The 23,087-nt window shown below is 37.5% G+C and overlaps 4 protein-coding genes across 6 annotated transcripts in view; 3 read left to right on the top strand and 1 right to left on the bottom strand.

The window, feature by feature from the left end:
- Positions 1 to 3,141: 3,141 nt before the first annotated feature.
- Positions 3,142 to 5,989, top strand: LOC116725370 (tubulin alpha-1B chain-like). The gene is made up of 4 exons (XM_032571356.1): positions 3,142 to 3,225; positions 3,986 to 4,208; positions 4,308 to 4,456; positions 4,550 to 5,989. The coding sequence occupies exons 1-4, from the start codon at positions 3,223 to 3,225 to the stop codon at positions 5,528 to 5,530; spliced, it is 1,356 nt and encodes a 451-aa protein (XP_032427247.1). The 5' UTR covers positions 3,142 to 3,222; the 3' UTR covers positions 5,531 to 5,989.
- A 936-nt stretch (positions 5,990 to 6,925) lies between these two features.
- LOC116725166 (interferon-induced protein 44-like) lies at positions 6,926 to 12,078 on the top strand. The gene is made up of 8 exons (XM_032571054.1): positions 6,926 to 7,418; positions 8,275 to 8,442; positions 8,523 to 8,583; positions 9,134 to 9,329; positions 9,419 to 9,571; positions 9,645 to 9,816; positions 11,309 to 11,409; positions 11,501 to 12,078. The coding sequence occupies exons 1-8, from the start codon at positions 6,986 to 6,988 to the stop codon at positions 11,693 to 11,695; spliced, it is 1,479 nt and encodes a 492-aa protein (XP_032426945.1). The 5' UTR covers positions 6,926 to 6,985; the 3' UTR covers positions 11,696 to 12,078.
- Positions 12,079 to 14,338: 2,260 nt separating this feature from the next.
- On the top strand, positions 14,339 to 18,308 carry LOC116725168 (interferon-induced protein 44-like). Of its 2 annotated transcripts, XM_032571056.1 has the most exons (9): positions 14,349 to 14,468; positions 14,734 to 14,812; positions 14,990 to 15,514; positions 15,880 to 15,928; positions 16,307 to 16,502; positions 16,588 to 16,740; positions 16,823 to 16,994; positions 17,085 to 17,185; positions 17,272 to 18,308. In XM_032571056.1, exons 3-9 carry the CDS (start codon positions 15,034 to 15,036, stop codon positions 17,464 to 17,466), a joined length of 1,347 nt encoding a protein of 448 aa, XP_032426947.1. In that variant the 5' UTR covers positions 14,349 to 14,468; positions 14,734 to 14,812; positions 14,990 to 15,033; the 3' UTR covers positions 17,467 to 18,308. The 2 variants fall into 2 exon arrangements, with proteins under 2 accessions (XP_032426946.1, XP_032426947.1); XM_032571055.1 differs by lacking the exon at positions 14,734 to 14,812 and having other exon boundaries at positions 14,339 to 14,468.
- Positions 18,309 to 18,777: 469 nt separating this feature from the next.
- rabgap1l (RAB GTPase activating protein 1-like) overlaps positions 18,778 to 23,087 on the bottom strand; it is a 115,836-nt gene continuing 111,526 nt past the window's right edge. For both annotated transcript variants that reach the window (XM_032571052.1, XM_032571053.1), the window contains 2 exons: positions 22,137 to 22,337; positions 18,778 to 21,502 (listed from right to left, as the gene is read on the bottom strand). In XM_032571052.1, the coding sequence (XP_032426943.1) occupies positions 21,347 to 21,502; positions 22,137 to 22,337 (357 nt within the window). In that variant the 3' untranslated portion in view covers positions 18,778 to 21,346. The remainder of the gene's footprint in view (positions 21,503 to 22,136; positions 22,338 to 23,087) is intronic.

Genomic DNA, 23,087 nt, shown 5'->3' with positions numbered 1-23,087 from the left:
GTTCTGTGTTTTAAGTCTTTCTCGGTCTGTTCTGATGTTTTTTCTCTTGCCGTTTAGCAGTCAAGTATTTTGAAATGTTTGTTTTAATTTGTATTTCCACTTCTCAGGGCTGTTTCATAAAAGCAGGTTTCAGAAATCCAGGGTTAGAGATAAAGCCAGCCTTCATCAGTTCATCCTGGATTTTGTTGCACAGAGGCTAAGTAATTCAGGTGAATGCAGGTACATAGACTCATTTAAGAGACTATGAGATTGATCACAGATGTATTGAGACTACAATGGGTAAATTGCGTGCATCATATCTCAAACCAAACAAGCAACATCTTTGATGGAGTCTTATGAGGAATTGAAACACATCATACTCTATTGCTTTCAGCAGTAGCAAGCAATAGAGAATTGATTAAATGGGTAATTAACCAAAAACATTTATTTTCTGTACTTTTAACTAAAAATAGTCAAGTAGCATTCAAATATTTACCTATATTTTTTCTCAAATTCATGAATTTTAACTTATAAATGAACAACAGATGTGAATATTATAATGTTTGTTAATCTTTTTGTTCCACATCTTATCAATATTTATACAGAACGAACATGACTGGATCAAAGTGAACTTGCCAGCACAAGATTAAATTTAAGAACATTTTGCAGCATCTGGGAAACATAAAATGTTGTCTATGGCTTAGTAATGACTCAGAAGTTGCTTGCTCACATATTACATTCTCATACTTATTTTAGTCATTAACAAAAACACTATTTGGACAGCACCAGGCAAATTTACCAATATGTTGCTCCAGATGGCAACTTAATGTGCCACTGGAAATTTTATATTTTTTATTATTTTGCTTTTATTGTTGCTTCAAAATATTTGAAAACATACAAGTATAACATACAATATTTAGGAATCATTTTCTCACCCAGTGAATGAAAACAACAAATCTAACTTGATTGTGTATTTGATCATGGTATAATGTAATACTGCCCACTTGTGGCGAATGTCAGTGCGTTCGGATGTCAAATTACGTTACTTCATCGGAAAATGCCATCAAAGACAAATAATGTAAACAATTACACAAAATCATACACGCCTCTTTTTATATATGTGTTACAGAATATACAAAAATGGAGTTTGGAAATTAATAAAAACGTTATTCATATTAATAGTTTTTTAGAACATTGAAGAAGAAAACACCGGGAAGATATATTGATAATTATAGACCATTCACCTTGCCAAGTGTATTGTCTAAACTTTTGGAACATATTCTGCTAGAATGACTTCAAGAGTGTATAACAACAACTAATAATCAATTTGATTTTAAAGGTAAGCTCAATACTGATTTCTGTATTTACTCACTGGAGGAAACTAAGTAAATATAAGAGACAGAGCACGTCAGCTTTTATGTATTTTTAACATGCATCTAAAGCTTTTGAAAGATTTAACCACCATATATTGTTTGTTAAATTACAGAATTGAGTGGTCCCTGCATATTTAATCAGAACTTTACATTATTGGTATTCTCTGGGATTTGGAGGTTTCTGGTTGTATAGTGGGTAACCATATTGTAAATCATTTAATGCGTGCAGATGATGTGGTCCTCTTGTCTCCCCACAGTGCCGGCCTGCAACAGTTATTCAAGATCTGTGCTAGATGTGGAGTCCAGTTTGGGATCATGTTTAATCCTAAAAAGTGTTGTTATTATTGCTACAACTAAGGAGGATCAGAATAGGAATTTTCCTTTTTATTTAGCAAATACAGTTTTGAGTTTGGTGAATGATGTGAAATATCTAGATCATATTCTGAAGAGTGATATCTGTGATAATGATGATGATGTGAAGTGACAGTTGTAAATTGAACATGCAGCTAATATGTTGGCACATAAATTTAGCATGTGTACAGATGAGGTTAAAGTGTCCTTTTTTCGGACTTAATGCACCTCCTTTAACACGGCTCACCTGTGGTGTAAGCTACAATGAAGAAACTGCAAAATCCTATCAAGATGCTTTCAGAATCCTCCTCAGATTTCCAAGATGGACGTCTGCACAAATGTTTGTCAAAAGCAACATTCCAACTTTTCATGCCTTGCTGAGGAATTTCATGTATACATTTATGTGCTGCTTGGCTGTATCAAATAACTTAATAGTAAGAGCTCTGTCAACTGCAATATAGGGATATTAGATATACCTCAAGCTTTTTAAAAATATTGGAAGAATTGTTTGTGTACTTTGTGATGGATGTGTTTGTTTTTTTTACTTGTTGATTTGTTTTATTTTATTTTTTCTAAATAGTGTGGGGGAATTTTTGTCTCAAAATAAAGACTTTCTTTGTCTGTTGTGGAGATGTTGACATCCCAATGGCCTGTGAAGCTATTTTATAACGAGGTATAATTCACTTTTGTGTACTTGTGTAGAACATTAAAAATAATTTTAGAACACGTCATTTTCATCTGATCCAGCTTCAGGTTGCAGTTCTGGTAGAGGTGAATTCAGGAATATTGAGACATCAGCTTATTCAGAACAGGATAGATAAAAATACATTTGTTTTTTATATGTAGCACATCCGGGTGCATTTGACTCAGTATCTGTATCTTAGAGACCTTCTGTTATGTTTGGAAGCCAGGACACGTAACACTTTCAACTTAATAAAGGAAGTGGAATTTAAAGATATGTATTCAAAAGTAATTAATTTCACATTAATTTAATTAACGTGACTAGAATTTAGTCACGTTAATGTTGTTTATGAATTAAAATGGGGTCACCTTTCACACAGCATATATAAAATTAGAAGTATCAGGTGCGTGTGGATATTTTTTAGTTGGAGATCAGCGTAAAGGTGCATTTCCGCCGCCTACTGGATTGGATTGGGAACAACGGCTTTGCTGTGAGTGTGACCATCTGGAAAATAAGGAGGGGGGAATTCATGTAATTATTTATTTATCTACTGTGAATCCACAACGATCACTAATTATATTTACTTTACTTAATAAATATTTTCACTGTTTTTATTATCAGATTAATTTTGTATTAGTTGTTAGGAAAATTAAAAATGATTAAAACCAAGACCACCCCTCAGCTGTCAGAAAATGGTATGATCCAGTCAACTCAAACGCCCTCAACCACTAACGGTTGTAGCAGTTGTGTAGCAGTCGCCGAAGGTCGTCTTGTCCTGAAAATCTTCTCCTTTTTAGATTTCTGCTTCGTCCTTGCACGTCCAGAAAATAAAGTAAAATGGTAAGAATATTTCAGCTTTTCCCATTTAATTTTTCTCAGAAAGGAAAGGCAATCGAAAACTGATTTTAACTCTCCCAATGTGCGCGCCAATTTGAACAGAAATAGCATTTTATTATCCAGGGTTTTGTGGCCAGAAATTTTCAACCCAGTGGTAGATGTAAATTCATTTAAAAATTGCCTGAGGGATATTTTATTACTTTTTTTTAAAATCGTGAATATGCCTCAAACGAACCGCTAAGTTTTTTGCAGTTGGTCGTTGGTTGACAGTTAGCCTAACGGTTGTTGTACTTTAGTCTTTGTTTAAAATGTCTTTCCTTTGGGACAACTTGATGCTTTGGGATATACTTCCCACTCCCCACCAAAACAAACGAGTAAAATAATTTTTTTAGTAGAAACTGGTCCATCTGCTCCCTTTTTTATTTGCTGGTTTTCGGTTATCTCAGAGAAGTTTCCCCAACTGACATAACGGAACATTCATCTTTCAGGCAAACGTTTGGTTCCCGCTAACGGGCAATTTAGATTGCCCGCTCTTTCACAGCCAGATTTTTGGCAAAGCTCTTAATATTTGAAGTATAAAATTATAAACGGTTCATCAAATGTTTTATATCAGGTGACTGACCAAGTGATATAGAGTATTTATTGATGAGCCCTTTATGTATCGATTCAGTTAGCGTTAAAATGGTTTAGTTTCCCACTTTGATGATAGATGACATGATTTATCTGTGTTGACTAGTAAAATTAATCTTTTCTTCCTGTCCAGCGTGAGTGTATTTCCATCCATATTGGTCAGGCTGGGGTCCAGATTGGCAATGCCTGCTGGGAGCTGTATTGCCTGGAACATGGCATCCAGCCAGACGGTCTGATGCCGAGTGACAAGACCGCAGGAAGAGGAGACGACTCCTTCAACACTTTCTTCAGTGAGACCGGTTCTGGAAAGCATGTTCCCCGGGCCGTGTATGTGGACCTGGAGCCCACTGTCATTGGTAAGTCTCACCACTTTCTGGAGAGCATTGAATGAAGCAATTGATGTGTTTATTAAAGTTTATTTAATGTGTGACTATTTATTTTCCACCCCTCCATAGATGAGGTACGCACTGGGACCTACCACCAGCTATTTCACCCTGAACAGCTGATTAGTGGTAAGGAGGATGCTGCCAACAATTACGCTCGTGGGCACTACACCATCGGAAAGGAGATCATCGATCCTGTTTTGGATAGGATTCGCAAACTGGTAAGACCATGGAATGAAGTAAATTTCAAATCATCTGAAAAGACAAAGTAAATTTGTGTGATGTGGATTCTGACGACCATTCTCTGTTTTCAGGCTGACCAGTGTAATGGTCTTCAGGGCTTCCTGGTTTTCCACAGCTTTGGTGGAGGCACTGGCTCTGGTTTCACCTCCCTGCTGATGGAGCGCCTGTCTGTCGACTATGGCAAGAAATCCAAGCTGGAGTTCTCTGTCTACCCGGCCCCGCAGGTGTCCACAGCCGTGGTGGAGCCTTACAACTCCATCCTGACCACCCACACCACCCTGGAGCACTCGGACTGCGCCTTCATGGTGGACAACGAGGCCATATACGATATCTGCTGTCGGAACCTGGACATCGAGCGCCCCACCTACACCAACCTGAACAGACTGATGAGTCAGATCGTGTCCTCCATCACGGCTTCTCTTCGTTTTGACGGCGCGCTCAACGTGGATCTGACTGAGTTCCAGACCAACTTGGTGCCTTATCCACGTATCCACTTCCCTCTGGTCACCTATGCCCCCGTCATCTCTGCCGAGAAGGCTTACCACGAGCAGCTGACCGTAGCTGAAATCACCAACGCTTGCTTTGAGCCAGCCAATCAGATGGTGAAATGTGACCCTCGCCACGGCAAGTACATGGCCTGCTGCCTTTTGTACCGTGGAGATGTGGTGCCCAAAGACGTCAACGCTGCCATTGCCAACATCAAAACCAAGCGCACCATCCAGTTTGTGGACTGGTGCCCCACTGGTTTCAAGGTGGGCATCAACTACCAGCCTCCCACTGTGGTTCCTGGTGGAGACATGGCCAAGGTCCAGAGGGCTGTGTGCATGTTGAGCAACACCACGGCCATTGCAGAGGCCTGGGCTCGGCTCGACCACAAGTTTGATCTGATGTACGCCAAGCGTGCCTTCGTTCATTGGTATGTGGGTGAGGGCATGGAGGAGGGAGAGTTCTCCGAGGCCAGGGAGGACATGGCTGCACTGGAGAAGGATTATGAAGAGGTTGGAACTGATTCTATTGAAGGGGAGGGTGAGGAAGAAGGAGGGGAATATTAAAATGGCCTCCTGATACAAGTTCTGTTTTTTTAAAGTTTTTCTCGTTCTGTTCTGATGTTTTTCTACTTGCTGTTTTAGAGCTCAAGTACAATATGTTTAAAGAGCACAACCAATTTTGTAGGGGGATATTTATGATTGGAGTATACTTATGTTTGTTTTTAACTTTGCATTCCCATTTCTAGGAAGAAACCCATTGTACTTTTGTTGCTTATCCAATACATGTTTGTGAATGAATAGGAAAAGACATTAAGTCATTTCAGTAGTAAGTTCTCTGTCTTACCTTATTAAATTAGATTTAACATGTGAAAATAGTCAAAGACTATTTCTGTTTTGTAAAATGTTTGAATTGTTGCCCTGTGCCTGTTAACAGGGAGTTGCTTTAATCCTTTGCAGAACATGCAGCGTTTGTATCGTGAATTGAAATTTTTTTGTGTATTTAAACAATAAAAATTAAAAACTAAGTATTTGAGTTGGTTTCATTCATTTGCTCTTTTATGAATAGGGCAGATAAAATATAAACATTAAAATCTTCTCCGCAAAATGTTTTAATTGATTTATGTTTTCCACAAAAAAAACCTCATTGGGACCTGCTATAGCTCATGGCTAAATTCTCACAAATAAATTAAATTATTAATCATTATATACCACAGGATTATGGTCTGGCAAGTAAATACTAGTTTATTTTTTAAGGAAATATGATGAAAGCATGAATGTTGGATACAATAATAAAAAAAACTTAATCTTGTAATAATAGTATTGCAAAATTAAGTTAAATTCATTTACTGCTAACTTACTATACTTTATAGCATAATTCTGTGGGTTACCATAATTTATAGTAAAAAAATTACTATACTATTACAGTCATTTTCTCAATGCTTTAATGCTTTACTTATAGTAAGTAAAGCGCTGATCCCTAGCCAAATTAAAGTATTCTAAAAACAGTGAAACATGATTCTCTGAGTTTGTGAAATAACAAAAAGAATACATTTAACTTTTAATTGTATTGATATTCACTTAACTAAACAGTTTGCTGTTAGTGGGAATAAAATTAACAGAGAACACGCAGACTGTCAGAACCTCCCTGTCACCAAACCTGTCTGTCTGTTATAAACTTTCAACTTAATAAAACAAGAAAGTGTAGTTTAAAGATAAGTGTTGTAAAAGAATTTCTTTCACATTGAATTGTGTTAGTGTTGTTTCTGAACTAAACTGGCTTTACTTTTCACACAGCTAATCATTTACGATTAGAAGTAAAAAGTGAAGGTGCTTGTTGATCTTTTGTTGTAAAGCAGTTTAAAAGTCCTGGATTGAAACGGGGAACACCGCATAATAACTTATGTTATAACGGCTTGCCATAGACTGTTAATCGAGTGGAGCCGAACTGAGAAGAGCCATAAGCGAGCCGAGTCGGGCTGAAACCCTGACGTCAGAACACGTCACTCCATCCGATCCTTTATGGATCAGACTCGCCATCTGTGGAAACCCGCAGAAGGCGTTAATTGTGCTTTAAAGACAATGGAAGTAGTGTCGTGGATACCGTGGTCCAACAGCGAGGTGCAGACATTTTTGTGCTTGGTGGGTCAGGAAAGGATCCACAGGGATCTAGACGGAGCAACTAGGAACGAGAAAACATTCAGAGAGATTTCCCAGCTGTTGGCCGCTCACGGCTACCAGCGAACATCAAGGCAATGCCGAGATAAGCTTAAAAAAATGAAAAGTGATTACCGGACCATCAAGGAGAACAGGAAGCGCAGTGGTCCGAACAGCCTGAAACATTGGAAGTGGTTCGAGCAAATGGACGCCATTTATGGGAAGCGACCAGTCAGCATTAAAATGGAGAGTGGACTGGACTCGACCACTGCGGTACTGGACCCCATGATGGATAACAGTGAGTATTTAGTGACTATGTATGGCAGGCCGTTTTAACATAATATCGGGTTTCCTACACCAGGGGTTTGCAAGCTGCGGCTCCAGAGCCGCAAGTGGCTCTATGGACTTTCCACAAAGAGCTTAAAAATTATAAAGAATTAACTATTGTTTGTAAACATGCATAGTAGATATAAGATATAAAATAAATGCATGTCGGTTTATTTCATGGAACTATTGGATTAGATTTCCACAACAAAATGACACTAAAAATACTTTTTAAACATCTTTTACTGTCTTTGGGTTGGCAAATATCTGCTTTAATATATTTACATATTTTCCATGAATGTCAACAACAAATAAAAGGAAATGTATCCATTCTCTATTTGCTAAAGGGTTACAATCAAAAAGAAAACAGACATAAAAAGTTATATAGTAGCCTCTAGTAGATATTTATCACCAATTATAAATTGCCTTTTTTCCAAGCAGTCATGCAAAATTTGTGGGCCTAAATTACACTTTAGCTCAACTGAGGGTAAAAATGGCTCTTTGGATTGTAAAGGTTGCAGACCCCGGCCCTACACCTACTGTACATTCCAGATATCTGAAATTGGTTTATGACCAATGTATCAGTAATTTGAGATATCTCTAATTACATTCTGACTTGTATAAATGACGTCAGGCCTGCAATTAATTTGTATGTAAGCTTTAATTCAAGATATCGACAAATGGCCAATGGCCTGCCATAAACTTAAAACATCTCCTTGGTGTTGAGCGTATGTTGACACTGCATAAGTCCAAAATCTCCATATTTGTTACCCCCTGACTTGCAATTACATGTTTTATGTTTACTTCAGCTCTTTTTTTTATTATTTCAGAATGTTTTTCCTTATGTGACGGTTTTTCTACCACTTCTCATAAAATGGCTGACAGCGGTGCTGCTGGTTGTGGAGTTCTGGTTAACGGAAGTGATAGCAAACGCGCCTCAGCAGCGATGCACGCCAATGACCTGAACCTGACGCAGTGTGAAGTCTACCAGGTGGTGGGTGAGTTACTAGTTTGAATATTACGTTATTGTGGACATTTTCATATTTATATGGTGATCTTTTTTTTTGCTTTTCAACAGTGACCCCAAAGGAAATGACTAAAATAGAGAATCCATGGAGGACTTTAACCTGGAACCCTGAGTAAGACCGAGACACACACACCTGCATATAAAAACCAGAGTTGTGAAGTAACTAGTTACATTTACTCAGTTACATTTATTTGAGTAACTCCTTGGAAATAATTTACTTTTAAGGGTATTTTTTACTATGCTGTACTTGTAATTTTCACTTGAGTAAGTTTATTGTGAAGTGTTGCTAAAATGTCTGGATACTTTATACACTGTCAGTAACTTCACTGCAGTTTTTGTTAAAGTTCTGTGGTTTTGATTGTTTTTTGTTCTGTTTATTAGGCCCTGCTCAGTGGTGATTTGTCATTACGGATAGCAGCTTATAGTTAGAATTAGCTGCCAAGAAATTAAATTAAAATAACTTTTTAAAATCAATAAATATATATTGCATCCATCCAAAAATAGAATATATTCTCCGTTTTATTACAGAATATTTTGTGAACGGTTTATGGTCCATTATTGATCAATTTAAATGATTTCTCAAAAATAGTATGAAGATTCAATGTGCATGCTCAAAGTTTTTAGCAATTTTTTTTTGTTATTTTATTTCTACATTTGTACAGGAAGAGGACGGAGCTGATGGACACCATCAAAACCTACAAACCCACAGTCAGTTCTGTGCCCCAGACTCGGGTTTTGCTCATTGGACCAGTCGGCGCTGGAAAGTCCAGCTTCTTCAACTCCATCAACTCTGTATTCAGAGGCCATGTCACCAGCCAGGCCATCGCTGGCAGCTCTTCCACCAGCCTCACCACTCAGGTCTGACTCTGCTTCTTGTTTATTTAGTATCCAGTGTCTCAATCTTTCCGATATTATATTTTTAAAATCTGTTATCTAATCTTTTCTAGTTTCGGACCTACTCTGTGAAAGCAGGACGAGAAGGCAAACCTCTGCCGATCATCCTGTGTGACACCATGGGCCTGGAGGAAAGCAAAGGGGCGGGGCTTGATGTTGATGACATCAGCAGCATCCTTGAAGGTCATATGCCGGATCGATACCAGGTTGGGCTCTTGATTCCAAACCGAGTAAAGGAGCAGTACTGTAAGCTAATGTAAACAAGCCCTGTCTTTTCAGTTCAACCCGTCTGAACCTCTGCATCCTGACACCTCCGGCTATCGCAAGTCTCCAGACCTTAAAGAGAAGATCCACTGTTTGTCATACATCCTTGACGCCACCAAAGTCTTCGTCATGCCTGAGAAGCTGGCAGAAAAGCTGAAGGCCATCCGACAAAAGGCCAACTTGTTGGGTCAGTAGAAAGGAGTTCTGCCTCTGTGAAATAATGTGTGCTGTTGTATCAATTCAAATTTAAAAATGCTTTATTGATCCAAAAGGGAAATTGAATGTTGTTGTAACTTATATTAATTAAAATTCTTCAAAAAGTTATTTTAGATAGTGATGGTTGTTGCCAGGGAAGATCTCTTGTAGCAGTCTGTATTGCAGGGAATCTGAAGAAGCCTCTGACTGAAGACAGTCTGTTTTCCCAAGACAGAATCATGAAGAGGATGATCAGGGTTGTCCATGAATTTCTTGATTTTATGAAGAATCCTTCTTTGCATCATCATCTCCAGAGGTTTCACTTAACTGGAAAGCACCATTAATGTATCAGAGTGAAACTCACTAGATTCAGCCAACATACAATATGTTTATTTCTAAACATAGAACCTGTTTTTTGTGTCTCAGTGTAGCTGGATGATGCTGTTGAGGTATAAATGATGAATAGGTCCTCTTCAAGAACTCTGGATATTGTTCATGAGGAGGTCTAAAGTCATCCTCCTGATTTCTATTGATTTTCCTATGATGTCACTAAAGTGATCAGTATGGTTAATGTCTCGCCCTGAAATGCATCCACTGGTGGCTCCACGTACCTCAGATGCTTCAGAATTTGATGCCATGACATCATTTGGGATTTCACAAATTGTTTAAAGGTAAAATACAAAAATACATTTTTTGGAAGTTGTCTATGTTTTTTCAACTGAATTAGGATTATTTTGCACCAAAGTTGGCATCCATTTTTCTCAATCAGGTCAGGTTTTTATTCTAATTTGATTTAGAGAAATACAATCTTCTGACTAAATTGATGTCGTTTTTGTGACATTATCAGTTCATTTCCGTTAATATTTCTCATCCAAAAAGGTTTTAGGAGAAAAAAAAGTTTTCTAACAGAGTGTGTTTCTGTAAATTGAATAATAAACACTAACTTAAGTACATGTAAATTGAACATTACATCTTCATCTCTCCCCCTGCTCATCACTCATTGATCCCAGATTCTCAGGAAACCGATCCAGATGTGAGAACAAGTCATGCATTTTGATGCTCATGTTGCTCCATAGTTCAGAAAGTTGACCTGATTGAGCAAAACCAATGTGATTTTTGAATTCAGCTCATTGAAATGACCATAAAACAGTTGAAAAACCCCAGATAATGCTTAGGTTGTTGACCAGTGTAATGTTAGTGCAAGTCAACATGTAACTCTGAAGACAATAAACAAAATTATTTCACATCATTCTGGCATTTAGCAAATAGAAATAGTTTGGATAAGCCTAACTGACTGAAAACAGGAAGGTTTTCTGATTTAAAGTCAGTCACTGAGGAGAAACCAGGTTGTGTCGTCTTACGCTGATTGTAAATATCTGCCTTCAGTTGTATGTGTGGCCAGAGTTTCACCATGTTTAAATTAGCCAGATGTCTCAACAGATCTTTAAAACCTGCATCGGTTTCATATCTGCTTCTGTTTCCAGGAGTTCCTCAGCTGGTTGTACTCACCAAGGTTGATGAAGCTTGCCCCTTAGTGAAAGAGAATCTGACAAACATTTATAGGAGTGTCTACATTAAGGAGATAGTGAGTGTTTGCACACAAGTAAATGTTTCATCAGATTATTTGTTTTAAGTTGTGAAAATGTGAGTTGAAGAGTTTGTGCTTTGTGGTCCAGATGCAGGAGGCCAGCACTAAACTCGGCATGCCGCTGTCCTGCATTGTTCCAGTGAGGAACTACGTAGAGGAACTGGATCTGGACCTGAACTCTGACGTCCTGCTGCTCAGCGCCGTCATCCAGATGCTCCGGTTTGCTGATAACTACTTTGATGAGATCAGCGACCAACTTGGGAACCTTCAAAACAAAGAGTGAGGGTTCTTATAGATAACCATATCTGCCCAGATTCAATGTTCTTCATATTATCAGGAAGTGGAGGGAGCATTAGAAAATAAATATAAAAAAACCTCTGGACACCTTCTGCTTTTTTTAAAAAACACACCACCATTTATTCACATATTTTTATTACATTTAAAATTTTAGAAAGCCAAAGATGTAATATATATAATAAATATAAAATAATTACTGCAGCTCTTATTTCTTTTAATTGTCCAGAGAGAAATGTTTTAAAATACTTAAACTGTGTCTGCTCTCATCTCATCATCAGTCTTACTGTGGCCAAGACTCTTTGACAAATAATGTTTTGTAACAAAACATATTGTTGGAGCAACAATTAAATCTTAAAGCTATTTTTGTAATACCGGGTTATTTTTACAACTCTGGCTAACAACACTAACTCAGTACAAAACATTTTATTTTCTCACTTGTTTCAAAACATTTTAGATTTAAGTCGCTCTTCAACTTTTTTTTGGAGGAAAGTCTAATTTTTGTTACTTGTGTATATTTTTTCCAGCTGGTTTCTTAATCATAATCCTTTCATGCTGGCGTGAGATTTTTATTCTTGTTTGTGGTTAACAGTGACCTCTACTGGTCGGAAAAATGTTTGGAAAGGGCAATAAATATTTCAAAACCACCACATAAACTTTATCTAATTTTCTACGAACAGCAACAATAGTTTAAAGTTGTTCATGTTATGCAACCAGGGTATTGTACATTTTTATTGTGTAAAATTTTGAGAGCCCTTATATCTCCTAAGTAGCTTAACTATCTGCAAAATACAGGAATCTAAGATGATGAATCACAAATAACTGATGAAATGGCTGCGTGTATCAAGCCTTACAGTCACTGAATATTAGAATTTTACAGATGTTAAAAATAAATAAGCATATTTTTAAAATTGATGAATTTAAACAAATAATGTGTGTGAGCCAAGTTGGTGGTGTTTCTGAGATGATGTAGCTACTTTAATCACAGCAGGATGACAGTTTATCACTCAAAATCTCTGAGAGTTTATATGCATCAAAGCTAGTTTCCAACCTTTGTACATTTACTTTATGTGATTTAATTTTGTCTCAGACACAGAGCAACTAAGTGTTTGGGTAATATGAGGTGATTATTTTAAGTAGCCATGGTGGCAGGCAGCTCAGTAAATCTGGAATAAATGAAAAATATATTTATTGTATGCAAGGCAATGCAATTTTAGGCTGGTTCTGTTCTGGGGACGACTGGATGATTATGCAAAGAAGGATTCTTCATAACATCAAGTCAAGGACATTATGGACAACCCTGACCCTCCTCTTCATGAGACAGTTTTGGGAGGGCAGCGCAAAACATCAACAATCCTGCTTATTTTTTAGCATTTATGCTGAAATATTTAGACGTTATAAACTTTATTTCACCAATGTTTCCGTTTCACATTGGTGAAATAACATTTATTTTTAGACTTATTTCCTTATTGGTAGTGAAAATAGCTATAACTTATAGTAGCTTACAATTGTTTCTCCCCAGTTATATTTGTGTCTCTGCAATGCAAATACAAAAGCATACACAAGCATACACAAGTGAACACAAGTGTACACAGACACTTGTCTACGTACACAAGCCTGCACTTGTATATCTCTCCTGCCATCACTATCCATAACTCTGAAGAATTTGAATTAATATGAATTACAACAGCATTTAATTTCCCTTTGGGATCAATAAAGTATCTTTGGATTTGAATTGAATTTGATGTGAACTAAAGATTTAGCAGAAATCTGAAAATAGAGGAGGAACAAAAAAGAAACATAGTAGTTTGACTGAAAATGAAAGTGTGAAAAGAGCATTCATTCTTTCCACAAGTTTGGAGAATGATCTGTATATTTTTATTTCTCTAAATTTATTTGAGCGGGGACAAAACATAAAACTATGTTACATTTAAAAGAAACTGTTGTTCTGTCTATAGGCCCTCTAGTCAAAAGCTAATCTTGAGAACCAGAATAGTCTAACCTAAAGGCCTAACCTGATAAATGATTAGAAATCAACTTTTTAAGATAATAATACAAAGAAACATCTAGAACCAATAGTAGAATAAGATTCACTACAATCAATGAGGTTGTGCTTTGTCTTATCTAAAGCCTGTTTCAATGCTTTTTTTTCTGTATCTACACTATGTGCACAATTATCAAGCAAGTGAGTATTTTGATCATATCGTAACTTTTAGGCATATTTTCTAACTTTAAGCTGGATAAACCTGAATGCTCTATGGATTTAAGCATGGCAGGCGATATGTGTAATGAGGAAAAGTGCGGCATAAAGAGGCCCACACTATATAAGGTTGTGCCTAATTATTTGGCAGCTTCAGTTCTTCAAATGAAATGAGCCAAATTAAAGATGGGCTCAAAATTAACTCTCAAATTTGCTGTCTTCAAATAGTGGTGCAGGAAGAATCTGCATCTTTCAAAAAGATATTTTTTATGCAGGACATTGGTCCATCGCATCCTCCTCTGTGAGACTTTTTCCATAATATTAAATTTGTTTAATGTATGTATTTCTCCCTCAGTAATTTTTTCACAAATATTTATTCTTTTGGGAGCCGCCCAACTCTACGTCATGTAGTGAAATGAGTTTAGGTAATTCCTTTTATGGCCTCCAGGGGGCCAGTACAGGAAGTATGAGTTTTTAAGTTTCATTTCTTCTGCGAGCAGCGAGGCTCAGCCTTTGGTTTGTTTAGCTGCCTTTAACCAAATATCTGCAGAATATAAAGAAGGTAAGTCTTAAACTATGACTGAGCTTAAATATGTATAAATGTATCCGTGCTCCACTGTCACATTTACTGTCTTCCTGTGGGATTTATTAAATTACACTTAAACCATAAATTCAATCCAAAGCTTCAGTATCAAACATCAACAGACACTAAGACGTAATGTTTATCCTAATGTCTGTTTGTCGTAATGTCTGTTCTGGATTTATTCTCCAGCTCCCTAATATATATTTATTAAATTATTGTTGTTTATTGTTGTCCTGTGTTTCAGTCAGGCAGCCAGGAAAACAAAACTTATCGCGCTGTGTTATTAAACGATAGAAAGCAAGACTTTAAGCTGCAGTTCGGAGGTAACGTGGTTATTTTATGAGAGTACAGATGTATCTCAGTAAAAAAGAAAATAAATAAAAAGTAAAAAAATGTTGGTAATCACTTCCAAATATGGCACTCAAATATAAATTTATTACACATACTGAAACACATTTTATTGATTTTGTTTTGATGTAATTTGTGTGTTTATGTTGCAGATTTAAACTTGAGTTTACTCTAAAAGTTGAGATCAGCAGCTCAGATGGCCACTCTGAACCCACTGCTCTCCAGGAACCAGCAGAGAACCATCTGCTCTCAGCTGGGAAATGTCAAACTGAAGCTGCTCTACAAAGCCTCCGTCCACGGCTTTACTGGTGCTGCCTTCCACCAGAGATGTGACAAGCAGGCGCCCACTGTGTCTGTGGGATACAATACCACTGGTTATGTGTTTGGAGGCTACGCCAGCCAACCATTCACTCAGACTGGACAGTGGGTGAATGATAACCAGGCTTTTCTTTTTAGTTTTACTGGTGGAAAACTGCAGAAATACCCCTGTACTAATGCTCCACATGCACTTTTAATGGATGGGAACTCTGGTCCTTATTTTGGAAATGCACTTGCTCTTGTCCACTCCAACCAACCAGTGACGCACAGCGCTCCGGGGAATTATTACAACTTCACTGCTGCAGAAATGCATGGAAATGACCTGAAGCTGACTGAATGTGAAGTTTACCAGGTGGAGGGTGAGTCCTTAGTGAAAGAATTACATTTCACTGTCAAAAATCTAAAAACAGAAGTTCTCATATACTGTATGTACAGCTCTGGAAAATAATGAAGAGCCCATTGCACTGAACCCCATTGAAAACCTGCTGGTTATTCCACCAAATACTGATTTCTGAACTCTTCCTGAGTTAAAATATTAGTATTGCTGTTTCTAAATTAATATAAACTTGTTTTCTTTGCATTATTTGAGCTCTGAAAGGGCTGTATCTCTTTAACTAAGTTTAAAATTAGAATTTTCATAATATCTACACACTCTTTTGGACAAGTAATGTTTACAAGGCAAAAACTGAGGATGTTAAAATTAAATTATGCTGCTCTTTACCAGAATCCACTGAACTTGAGAAGCCATGGAGGACTGTGGTCTGGGAATCTGGGTAAGTATAAAGTATTTACTCCCTTTCAACTTTTTCAACATTTTGTCAAACATAAATTGTTAAAATTTATTTGTAAAAAAAATCTTGAAAGTTATTCATGCATGTGTTAAGCCCCCATTACTCTGATACCCATAATAAGTTTTCAGTGCAACAATCAGCCTTCAGAAATCAGTGAATAAGTAAACAAAGACCAAATGTGTTTAATGTCATTTTAAATCCAGTTGCTCTGTGAAAATATTCTAAATTTGTTAGAGAAGATTAGAGGTCAAACAGCATTATTAACACAATATACGTGGACATTTTTATCACAATGCTTAAAATGATTATTCAGCAGGTTTACTGTTGGCAGTTTCTCAGTAATTTGATGTTTCTCTGCAGGAAGAGAACGGAGCTGATGGACACCATCAAAACCTACAAACCCACAGTCAGTTCTGTGCCCCAGGCTCGGGTTTTGCTCATTGGACAGGTCGGAGCCGGAAAGTCCAGCTTCTTCAACTCCATCAACTCTGTATTCAGAGGCCATGTCACCAGTCAGGCCATCGCTGGCAGCTCTTCCACCAGCCTCACCACTCAGGTCTGACTCTGCTTCTCGTCTACATAGTTTCCTGTGTCTCAGAAAAAAAAAAACTACAACAATATATTTTTAAAATCTTTTCTAGTTTCGATCCTACTCTGTGAAAGCTGGACGAGAAGGCAAACCCCTGCCAATCATCCTGTGTGACACCATGGGCCTGGAGGACAACAAAGGGGCGGGGCTTGATGTGGAGGACATCAGCAGCATCCTTAAGGGACATATGCCGAATTGTTACCAGGTGGGATGTTTGATTACAGTTTGTGAAGCATAACTTGTGTTACATGAAGTAAATTTAACACATTCTTCATTTACGTTGACAGTTCAACCCCGCTGCTCCTCTTCATGCTGAGTCTCACGGCTTTCGCAAGTCTCCGGCCGTCAAAGACAAGATCCACTGTGTGACTTATGTTATTGATGCCAGCAAGGTCTCCATTATGCCCCCAAAGTTGGAGGAGAAGATGGAAGTTATCCGCAGAAAGGTTAACCTGTTGGGTCAGTAGAACCTGTCACTGAATCACTTTTACTGATGAAGTTGAAGAAGTTTAAGCTCAGATTTTTACAGCATGTTGGAAATGTTTGTAGGGATTCCTCAGCTGGTTCTGCTCACTAAAGTGGATGAAGCTTGTCCTTTGGTGAAAGACGATCTGAGAAACATCTACAAGAGCGGATACATCAAGGACTTAGTGAGGATTCTTTTAATTCTAGAGAAATTACTCTCTGTGTTCATGCTAAGCTTGATAAAACTGTTCTGAACCGCTGTGTGGTCCAGATGCAGGATGTCAGCGTCAGGGTGGGCGTTCCGCTGTCCTGCGTTATTCCAGTCAAGAACTACAGCGGGGAGCTGGAGCTGGACTTGAACTGCGACATCCTGCTACTCAGCGCCGTCGTCCAGATGCTCCGGTTCGTCGATAACTACTTCGATGACCTCAGCGACCGACTGAGCAGCACCGAAAGCCACGATTAAGAATCTGTATTAAAACCTGACAGCTCAGGCTTATCCGCATGTCCAGGTGTGTCAGTATTTATGCATTTATCCAAAACAACTGTTGAGTTTTACATATTAAATGCAGCTGAATATATTTACCTTTTACAGAGTGACTGCAACAACTGCAAGCATTTCTTTTTGTGAGTCTTGGGAAGTTTCACCACGATCCCACCTAGAAATGACTTTACAACTCCAGTTTGATAATGATTTTGTTTCTTGTTGGTTCTTGAACGTCTTTAAATCGGGGCATGATGTTTTAAAAGTTTATTCTGCAGGTTTGGTTGTAGATTATGTTGTAATCATAATCTGAAACATTTAAGTTTATCCAAAAAAGATAGGAAATCAGAAAGTTGTTCACTTCAGTGAGTCTGGATAAATCAGTCTCTTTTTGCTCCAGATAGATTTATTACCTTAATTGTCTTGGTGACTCGGTACGTTTTAGGACATTTATGCAGGACGGATTTTTTAACATGCATGTTGTTAAACTCCAGGAAAACGGCAAATATATCTGTGGGCATGAAACTGAAGTAAAATCTAATTAGTAAAGATATCATAGCTTGCATGTGTAAAGATTTGCTGATATTTGACTTTCCTGGATTCCCTAGAATGTTACAAAATGACTACTCTATTTTTTCTTTTGTATCTTTGTTTTTTCCACCCAGGTGTTGTTGTTTACAGTTTACTTACTTATGCTTTTTTGAGTTAAAAAAAACAATCTGAGACAGATTTGAGTTATTACATGCAAGCATGCAAGTGTCAGTTTATACAAGATGGGAAAAAATGCATACACTAATAAAAATGTTAAGAAGTCATGTCTGGAATTATTGATATTTATTGAGAGAAACTGTAATAAAATCAATAGTTTAAAATATTTTGCCCTGTCACCTAATTTTATCTAAAACTCCTTTTTTTTGTTTTACTATTTTAAAAAATATACTGTTACGAACTGTGTGATTCTTTGAGAGGTCTGGTGGAAACAGAAAAGCAAAAACAAACCATCATCCTCCTACTACTTCCTGTCGTCTTCTTCGTCATTTTCGGCAGTAGTGACATCTGGCTGTTGATCATGTGACTCATATAATGCGAAAAAAAGTTTTCATTGGAGTTGTAAAATATATTTTATTGAAAAATTTCTTTTTTTTAAAAAATTGCTTAATTTTCATACTTTGAATTTGTGCAACTTTATGGTCAATAGAAATGCAGCCACTGATGGAAAAATGGTCAACATGACACCTGGTTTAACGCTTTGCTTCATGTTCAAAGTGTTTTGTTTCAATAAAAAGCTGAGACTTCATGAACAAACTGAAGTTTATTAATGCAGCAGAAACAGTTTCTGTACAGGGAAACAATGAAGTCAGACCAGCTGAGGAGCCGTCTGTAACAAGACTTGAGATCTCAACAACAAACTGTAAACTACACAACGACAGCCGCCTCTAATCTGACTCATCTGCTGCTTCCGGGTCTCTGAAATAAACTGAATTAGATTAGAAACGGGCTGATCTCATCTCAGCAACAGTCATGAGATAAAAACAAACATCTTAAAATAGTGTTTAAAATATCCACGTTTGGTTAGTGCACATAACAGACCGGGGGCTCTCTCCATACGGTTCAACCACTTCCACTCACAGACCGACAAGAACAGGAATGTCATGGAGAAGTGATGTGAATCCTGGGATTAGGACGTAATCTGTGGTATAAAGTAACGTTCAGGGTGGTGCAGACGGTCCGCGGAGCAGAGGAAGACCGTGGAGAGGCTCTTATGGCACAGCTGATGCTCTCAGATACTCAAATGGCTTTTCGTCTCTCCAGCAAGCTGCTTCAGTCATCAACAGAAAAGGCAGCAACGTGAAGATGAAGAAACGACTTCAAACGTTTGAGTTACAGAAAACACACACATAACGAACACGTGGGATTGGTCCGAGTCCAAAGGCCGACTTCAGTGTCACCCAGAGAGAGGAATAAAGCCGAGCAGCTTCTCTGACATGAAGCTAAAGTGCATCGAAATTTACATTTTTGGCAAGAAAATCATCCTCAACATATACCTGAATATGAAATGTTTTCTGCTTTTGTGCTTTAACCAGATGAATTAAAAGAAGTGTAAAAATTAAAGAAGTTGGCACAAGCATACCAGACGGCCTCAGGACGATTTGGCAATGACAGCAATATTGCAACCGCATTTTGCTTATTAATATCATGAGATAAAATATGTTTACCTGGGGATAAATTATTCAAAGTAGCAGATGAATGATAATCTGGATGCTCAGCTGTTTGGAGCTTCTGGCTTTATGTTGATAATTTTAGCTTAAATAAAGATGTTGCAAGGAAAGTTTTGCTTTTTCTACTGTGGATTACAATAGTTAGGTACCAGCTTAAAGGTTTTAAAGCCTTTTTCACATGACAATGATAAATTTTCTTAGATCAATATCTGAATTTGTGTTTCTAAAAATTGCTTAGAAATTATGAATCATTTCTAGAAATCTGAACTATCCAACAAAACGAGACAAAACATCCACACGTTTGTCAATTTTGAATAATTTCCAGTTGCACAAAACTTTAACAGTCCTGAAGTGAAATAGAATAGCGCCACCTATCACTCCTACTGGAGTATTGCTGTTTTGAGAGTTTAATTGGCAAGCAGCTGACTGGCTACAACTGCAAACAGCCCAACTAATTAATCAGCTAATACCAACTCTTTAAAGAGCAAAATAGCAAAAAAAGATAATTTTCTAAAAAATTAGCAAGTATTCCATATTCATGGACCAAAATAAGATTAGATACTACAGAATACAACTGGAATAATTAAAATGTGAGATTATGTTAGCAACAGCAGGAAGAATCGCTGTGTTTCCGTTTTAAATAAAAGTGATTTGATCACAATCTACTTTTTGATTAAAACGTTTTGCAATGTTTTAAGAGACCCATAATGGTCAATGCCTACAGGCTCCCAGACTAACTTTTAACAGATGCTGTTATATACATGTTTGAAAGAAATATGGCCACTTGATGCTTTAAACTTAGCATTTTAAGTGCTAATTATGAAAAAATAGTCAAATTGAATAATTAAAAGTTGCCAAACGTAAAAGGTTTGCACAATAAATGTTCTGAGAGCAGAAAACATGTTGAACGCGGTTCGGGGTGAGCAGAAACTCTCTGCAGGTCGTCACTTTTTGGCTCCTCGGCGTTTGGACCCGAGCCGATCCCTCACACACTGTGCTTACATCAACATCTACAGAGATGAGATTCAACTTCCAAACAGTAGAAAAGAAATATAAGAGCTTTTCTGTGTCTTTTTCTTTTAAGGAACTGTACAAGATTATTTAAAATAAAAAAAGTCAACAATTAGTTATACATATTTATAAGACAACATTGTTTACGTTATATTACTATAAAGAATTGCAACTTGTGTGATATTTTAATTTACTACAGTAGGCAGTATTCCTTTTTTAAGAGTGCTGGGTGTTTCTGTTTTTAATGGTAGATGTATAAAACTATTGTGATGGATTTAAAATCATTTCCTATTTTGTGGTTTAAGTTTCAGCTACTAGAAAAGTCCTGACCTTTATTTCTCTGCAATAGCAACAACTGTCCACAAGATGGTGCTAATTGACCTTTAAGGTGCTTGTGACAAGTTAACTTTAAACTAATTTCAGACTTCACCTTCACCAGACTGTGTAGCTGTAGAGCAGAGAACGTCTTTTCCTCCTCTTCATCGCAATTTAAGGAAGCTAATTTTTTCCCAACCACTGAAAAAAAAAAGGAATACTGCATTTCTCCTTCACTACTTTCTTCAGCCTTTGTTCGCAACGCTAGTGTGCATCCTGCAGGGGAATGTAGGGGGGACAAAGTGGTGGAGGTCCGGCTAGGCGGGTCCGTCCTTCGGAGAGGACGGAGTCTGGGACATGGAGCTGGAGGACGAGGAGGCCGAGCTCTTCAGAGAGCCCAGCGTCTTGCTGAACCACGAGTTCTTAGCAGCTTGGATTTCAGTCATCAGGACGCCCCGCTGATGCTCCAGCTCCTGCAGCGCAGAGAGAGGAACAGAGTAAACAGAGGCAGAGAACAGAACCAGAACCCTGGCCGGGCTTCCTACTGTTTCGTTATGGATGCAAATTTATTTTTTATTAAATTTGCAAACAAATAAAAACGAGCATTTTCTGCAAATAAATACTAAACTTTTGCTTGGAATTTCACTGAAATATCAGTAGTTCATAAAATAAAAGAACAATGTTCATTTTACTCAAACATATACCTATAAAAAGTAAAATAAGAGAAACTGATCATTTTAAGTGGTCTCTCAGTTTTTACATGTGGTCTTCAGCTTTACATGTGAAGCTGGATAAGATCGGCTTCACATGTAAATATCAGCCGATCAAATCAGGACAGATAAATCTGTACCTCCACAGATTTAATGCATTAGTTTGTGTAAGAAAATGAAATAATTTGAGTATTTTTATTGCTAAAGCAGTAATCGTCAGCAAATAAACATAAAAAAGTTTGTTTTTTCGCCCTCCGTTTAATTTTTCCTCATTGTCCCAGTGAGGAACAATGATGCACTGCAGGAGAGGGTTAAATCCCTTTTCTTAAAATAGATCTCTTCTCTCCCTGTTGAGCCTCCGGCAGCAATTATTTTAAGCAAGTTGGGTTCTGCTCACCTGGATTCGGCACTTTGCCTCCACCAGCTGCAGCTTGGTCTGAGCCAGCTCCAGCTCCAGCTGCCTGAGCTGCTCCTTCAGCCCGTCCTTCTCCTCGTCCAGAGGCTCGCTGGACGTCCCGTCGCCGCCGGGGGACGAAGCCTGCAGGGAGCCCACAGGGCTGAACAGGTCTCTGCAGTGTTCGCAGCTCATCACTTTATTCTGCACAGCGACACAAACAACACATCTGTTTATAGCGCTGGTGTAAAAAAGGTGAAGAAGTTCTGCAAAGCAGGGAGATTAGATGGAAGATGCAGAGAAAAACAGCTTCAACCTGCAATTAATATTTATTGTACAAAATCAGGAAACAACAATATGCAACTTACACTGCAAAAAAACTAAATCTTACCAAGTATTTCTAGTACAAATGTCTTAGTGCACTTGAAATAAGACTAAATTAACTTACAAGTAACTTTTTTAGCAAGACATAGGAGTAGGCCTGCCGCAGTAAGCAATAAATCAATTAATTGCATCATAAATGATCATAAATTAAAACAAACTCAAGAATTTCCATTTGATTGATTTATGGTTCTCTTTTTTTTTTTTTACCAAAAACTGGACAACAAAACTCTTCAGTTTGATGCTTTGGTCTCATCTCGCCATTTTTTGAAGGACAATTTTGTTCACACTGACTGGCTGCATAATTCATTTTATTTATTGTTTTTGTTGATGTGTTTTTACTATTTAAATTATCTTCAAGTTCCAGTGATAAATGCTCATTTGAATGTAAAGTTTATTGCTCTTTGATAATGTGTTGCATTATTTTGCCATTACCATTATATATTACATAAAAATAGTCTCAAAACAGCGAGATTATTGCTTATTGCAACAGTTTCCGGGACAATTCATCTTCCAGCAAAATTTGTTATCGTGACAGGCCTCCATAGGAACTTGTCTTGAGTAAATAATTCC

This window comes from Xiphophorus hellerii, chromosome 9 (assembly GCF_003331165.1).
Source record: "Xiphophorus hellerii strain 12219 chromosome 9, Xiphophorus_hellerii-4.1, whole genome shotgun sequence".
Classification (NCBI taxonomy): Eukaryota; Metazoa; Chordata; class Actinopteri; order Cyprinodontiformes; family Poeciliidae; genus Xiphophorus; species Xiphophorus hellerii.
The sequence above is the reverse complement of the archived record's forward strand: the minus strand, read 5'-3'. Positions and strand labels throughout refer to the sequence as shown.